This window comes from Diplotaxodon limnothrissa, linkage group LG17 (genome assembly GCF_057381915.1).
Source record: "Diplotaxodon limnothrissa isolate DT_005_m linkage group LG17, D_limnothrissa_male_GT1.1, whole genome shotgun sequence".
Classification (NCBI taxonomy): domain Eukaryota; kingdom Metazoa; phylum Chordata; class Actinopteri; order Cichliformes; family Cichlidae; genus Diplotaxodon; species Diplotaxodon limnothrissa.
The window spans coordinates 3481015-3486405 of NC_140612.1; the positions used below are offsets into that span (position 1 = coordinate 3481015).

Here is a 5391-nt window from a genome sequence, read left to right on the forward strand (position 1 = left end):
ACCTAAAATGGAATATTCCGTATTATTTAAGTACTCAATCCATACCATTTACGGACACTTCAGTCATCCTAAAATGTTTAATTCTGTACCATTCTCTATACCGTTTACCATCAATAAAGCACAAATGTAGAATCACAGCAATTATTTATTTCCTTTAACAGCTGCCAGTGCTTTAAAGTGATTTCACTTTTTGTGGTGAATGATTTGCAATATTTACACTACAACCATTAAAACATTCAGAACATCACCTTCACATTCAGAGAAATTTTACATACATAAACCAGCTGTTTTCTCAAAGAAGTACAGCCATGTCCTTTAACAGGGAGATGCCAAATCTAGCAACTTTTTAGCATCCACAGGCTGACAGGCATTAATAACAAATTGATTTGTTAAAGACAATGACAAAATAAGACAATAAAACTGCCAGCATTGCTGTTGCTGTCTCACCTGTCAGTGCAAAATGAGGAGCCCCCTCCAGGAGGATGCAGAAACCTACACCTCCAACTCCACATATCACACCGACAGGCAGAGCTCTGCAACCAGTGGCTGACCTTTCTACAAAAAACAAATAGAACATTAGAAGTATTACATTATACAACTTTTCTATAAAACATCAGTGCAGCAATAACAACCATGACCTTAGAAGGATGACTGTGCAACATGCCATAAAGAGATTTTTAAAACTCTTAAAACAACTTAAAACTAAAAAAAAATTAAAACTTACACCTCCAACTCCACAATGACAGGAAAAGCTTAACTGGAATGACAAATATCGCCCACCTTCCCTCCCCCTTAACATGGGGGATTTGAAACTGCAGCATGTGTGTTGTGGGCATCTAGTTAAAACATCTGAACTCACCTAATACTGTAAAAATCTGTATTTCTACTCCCAAGCCCCATGTTTTTGGATTTGCCTTTGTGTGTGTGTGTGTGTGTGTGTGTGTGTGTGTGTGTGTGTACATTCAGTCCAAAAAGGTATTTTCTGAGCTCTGAGAACAGCTCAAATGGCCCATTCAGATTCCTTCTGCTTGCATTCAAATTCCTTCAGCTGAGAAACCAGCTTGCACACCTGTGGAGGAATGAAGTGCCGTTTCTTCCCCTTCTTCTCTGCCTTGGAGCCTCGCTCAGGATTGACCCCAAAGAAAACTCTGAGGGAAAAAAAAACCAATAGTGATATGCAGACAAAGTTTGCACATGTAGTGTGGCTTGACAGGAGTGGAGCAGTTCAATAAAATCCTACATTTGTTTTCTTCAATATGCCCCTATGTGTGAACCTCTCTATCATTCTAGTTGACCATCTGTCTAGAACCCAATGTTGTTGTGGTGCTGGTGCCAGTGGCTAAGCTCTCTTCCTTTGTCTTTTCAAGACACATGCATTCACACTGTGCATATACAGAAATGTTTGCAAGGGTGAGAAGTCTGCTTATCACCAACACATGACAGCATGCATCCTCAATGTGTATGCAGGGATATTATAAATGCACAGAACACAGAAGGGGATAGAAAACACAGTTGACATTGTCCTATCAAAAGGTGTAACAGCACATTTGAACACGGACTGTCCTGGGGGTTATTCAAACATGGAGTGGAGAAACTGTGACATTCAGTGCACGTTACACATCAGTACAAGTATTAACATTTGGGCATGAATCCACTATGTAGTATTTTTTAAATTAATATGTTTAGTCTTTCCTTCGGGGGGGGGGGGGTCCCTGGAACAACATATTTTGAGTTTGGGGTCTGCAGCCAAATAAATTTCAGTTTGTGTGTCTTTGACATGAAAAGGTTTGACCACCACTGACATAACCTGGTCTCAGGTGCTAATGGTTTTAAAGAGATAGCTCAAACGAATTTTGTGTCAACAAACCATTCTGAGAAAAATATGTTTTTGCTCCATTTCCCAACTGGAATCATGTTATGTTTGTTTTGTTATTGATTGACTTAGGACACTATTTAAAGCAAAAAGCATGTTACCTGCCCTTTAAAAAGATATGACACATTTATTCCAACAATAGTCTTCAACAGGGAGCTACAAAATCTCTGAACAAATCCATATTCAGGGGGATCATAAGCCAATAACAGCTGATCTAAAAGCTCACAGCATGTGACGACACATTTTGAGCTTGTACATCTCAGACAAACGGGTTTAGTGTAGATTGACAAAAAGCAGGTCAGGTGCAGAAAGGCACGGCAAAGTCACATTTACAAAGTATTTCCAAACAATGAGTGCTTACCTTTGCATGAATTCGAGAGTAAAAGCCATCTCCGGTGGGTATTGGACGTTGCAGACATAAAACATGGAGAAGACGTAGCTCAAGGCCACAATGGGAGAGGTGATGTGGTCATTGACAAGTAACCCATCAACAGCAATCTTGAATTGCTGGTCACCTTAAACACAGATAAAAACCATGTACCATTTACAAAAAAAAAAAAAATCCTATATTTTAAGGCAAGCAAAACATTTCTTTAATAAATATGACACAACAACAGCTTATAACAACAGCTAACAACAGCTTGCTGGGATACAAAAAAAGATTTAACTACAAACCTCTGATTAGGATGCATGGGGTCACTGGGAGTTCGACTTCAGGATCTGCAGAGATCTGTTTTGGTGACAGACATGATACATGAATTAATGTTTCCAGTACACACAAACCTGCTGGCAAATTGACTATCTGCTAGTGTCTTCATCAGACAGAGGTAGCCATTATGCAAAAACATTAATGTAAATAGTTTATAGATAGAGAGTTTATAGAGAATATCAGCAGCACAATTAGGGGAATCTATACTTCCTACTGTGGTTGGTTACTTGGTTCACCACTGGATGCAAATAATTATCTTGCACACAGTTTAAAATCTACAACATCTACCTCTTTTTTGTGGAAGAGTTTATAAGAGTCTTCCTTGAAGTATTTTGAAATGCCACAGATGAGCTGTATTGGACCTTCGCCCATCTTCATCCCTTTGGAGTCAAGGAAGTCATTGATCCCCTTTTCTTTTTTGGAAAGTTCCTGTTCAAGGTTCAAGGTGTTAATTTTGTACAAGTACATAAGACTAACACTCATTTTCATTTGGAGCTATGGAGAGAATTTTGAAAAAAATAAAAATAAAAATGAATTATTTCATTTTCATTTGCAACCTGTTCTGTTTTGATCTCAAATGTCCTGCTTTTTTGGTTGTCACTTCCTGATTTTTGGTCTCAAATCTATTCCATTTGATTGTTCATCCAAGTTATTCTATTTGATTGGTTGCCAGTTTATCTTTTTTGGTCTCAACTCTCTTTTTGGTTGCAAATCTTTTTCTGATTGATTAATAAAGACAAAATTCTCTCCATATGGAACAGCACAGCACAATCATAATAATAACAATAACAACACACCTGTGCCAGCTTGTTTTGTACAGAGAAGCCAAGGAGTTTGGATGCATGATCAAACAGGTGAGGAACTTCAAACAGGAACGGCCACTCGTCCTTTACAACGGCAATAGTGGTATCATCATCGTTGAGGATTTCACGCTGAATGGGATATGTTTCAGTCATCAATTTTCGAACAGATGACTCCTAAAGATATGAGGCAGTTAGACAAACAGTCGAACAGTTAGTCAAACTAACCAATTAAAATAATAAAACAGGGTATCAATTTCAATTGACTATGGGCATAGTGATCTACAGACGATCTACAATTTCACAATGTGTCCTAAATTGTACTTGGACCCAGACCTTATCGCATTACTCCTGCTATATACTATTGCTGTGTGAATGGTTGTATGTCTAGATGGTGGACTGTAGGAACCGAATTGCCCTTCGAGGATTAATAAAGCTTTCTGTATCTGTAATGGATGATTGCAGACCCACCTGAAGATCCTGGGTTTGAAAGGCACGTTTCAACTCATCTCGTTTAGACAGCAGGTCTTCTCTACACACGGCCCCCTCAATGATTGGATCCCACGCCACACATCCATACAGATCTGAATTCCTGGGCCTTTTCTTTGTTGAATTTTCACCCCCTGCTTGCCTCTTCAGTGAGCTTTGTGGCCTCTTCATATTTTCAATTCTGTGTTCCAGCTGACGAAAGAGAGTTTCAGAACCATCTTTTGCAAAAGGTTTGTTTCCAAACGGCTCTGTCAGCTTGAAGGAGGCAGGATATTGTCCTACAATCATACTGGCGAGTTCCCTCAGCTTTTGTCTACCAGGTCTTCCTGGGTGTTTATGGAGGTAATCTTCAGCGATGATCCGAACCATCTCTCGTCTGTCTTTCCCCATTATGTACTTTTTTTCACGCAACTCATCCATGACTTTTGAGGGAAATTTGTGCCATGGTACAGAATATGTGTCTTGGGATGGGGAGTCGGCTGTCTCAGGTGGTGTTGAGGGCAGCTGAAACCTCTGTGGTTCAGGTGTTGATGAGGGGCCAGGCCGGGTGAACTGCGGTGGAGTTTGTGAATCTATGGATGACATGACAAACATCTCCATAAATTAAACACATCACAATTGTTGCAAATCAATTAATACATTGGTCCTCAATGTCCAGTTTGGGTCAACCAGGAATACAAATGGACCTAATTATGAAAACCAATTATAGAGTAATTATTGCCATGTACAGCTGATGGCAACTTTTTTTTTGCATTTTTGGAATAAACCTTTGTAGTTTCAGAAAACTTGCATTAAAACAGAGGGGCAAAAACTCACCTGCTTCCAATGCTTTGACAGCTCTGACGAATCTTTTGCACTGAATGAATGGCAGAGTGTCTTTAATGTCCTCCGGGTCCACAAGGCTCAGGTCATCTACAGAGAGAACTCCTAATTCCTCCAGTTTAGCCATGAGTGTATCCATCTGATCGCTACTGAGCGATGGCATTGCTTTCTTGACATAGTTTTTCACAAGTTCCATGTTGGTGTGTGTTTAAGAGGAATGAGCCACCGAGTACCTCTCTGGTAAGAATAAAGTGGATGATAATCATCAAGTTTGTTCAAATCATGGCAACTGAACAGGTCAGAAGCATTTTCATCAAGTTCATAGAGTTCAAGATCAGGTATCCAGCTGGCAGTTTTCCCTCGAAGCAAAAGTAGGACAGTAGTTTCATTTTTTACAAAAATGCTTGCTATTTGTCCTAACTGCAGTAGTCCTTTTGCGTAGCTCAGTAAGACCAGCATTCCATTTGCATATGTAGTGCCTTTAACCTGCACACTCTCTGTGACAACTGAGTTACTTGAGTTCAAATCAAATTCTCCAACCACTGTCTTTATGTTCTGGTCATAGAGCTCTGGATAGAACCGTGTTGAGTCTGAGACATGAACCTGGGAACGAAACAAGGTACCACAAGACTGATAAGCCTGAAGCAACTGGTGCCGTTCAGCCAGAGACTTGGTTACATTTATGAAGTTCTTACTTG

General features: G+C 39.7%; 1 protein-coding gene across 2 annotated transcripts; it reads right to left on the reverse strand.

The window, feature by feature from the left end:
* Nucleotides 1-443: 443 nt before the first annotated feature.
* On the reverse strand, nucleotides 444-4892 carry LOC146614494 (uncharacterized). 2 transcript variants are annotated; one of them, XM_085376260.1, is made up of 8 exons: nucleotides 4688-4827; nucleotides 3854-4443; nucleotides 3380-3559; nucleotides 2871-3011; nucleotides 2549-2603; nucleotides 2235-2388; nucleotides 1070-1148; nucleotides 444-555 (listed from the first exon to the last, which is right to left on the reverse strand). In XM_085376260.1, the coding sequence occupies exons 1-8, from the start codon at nucleotides 4818-4820 to the stop codon at nucleotides 514-516; spliced, it is 1374 nt and encodes a 457-aa protein (XP_085232386.1). In that variant the 5' UTR covers nucleotides 4821-4827; the 3' UTR covers nucleotides 444-513. The 2 variants fall into 2 exon arrangements, with proteins under 2 accessions (XP_085232386.1, XP_085232385.1); XM_085376259.1 differs by lacking the exon at nucleotides 444-555 and having other exon boundaries at nucleotides 956-1148; nucleotides 4688-4892.
* Nucleotides 4893-5391: the final 499 nt, after the last annotated feature.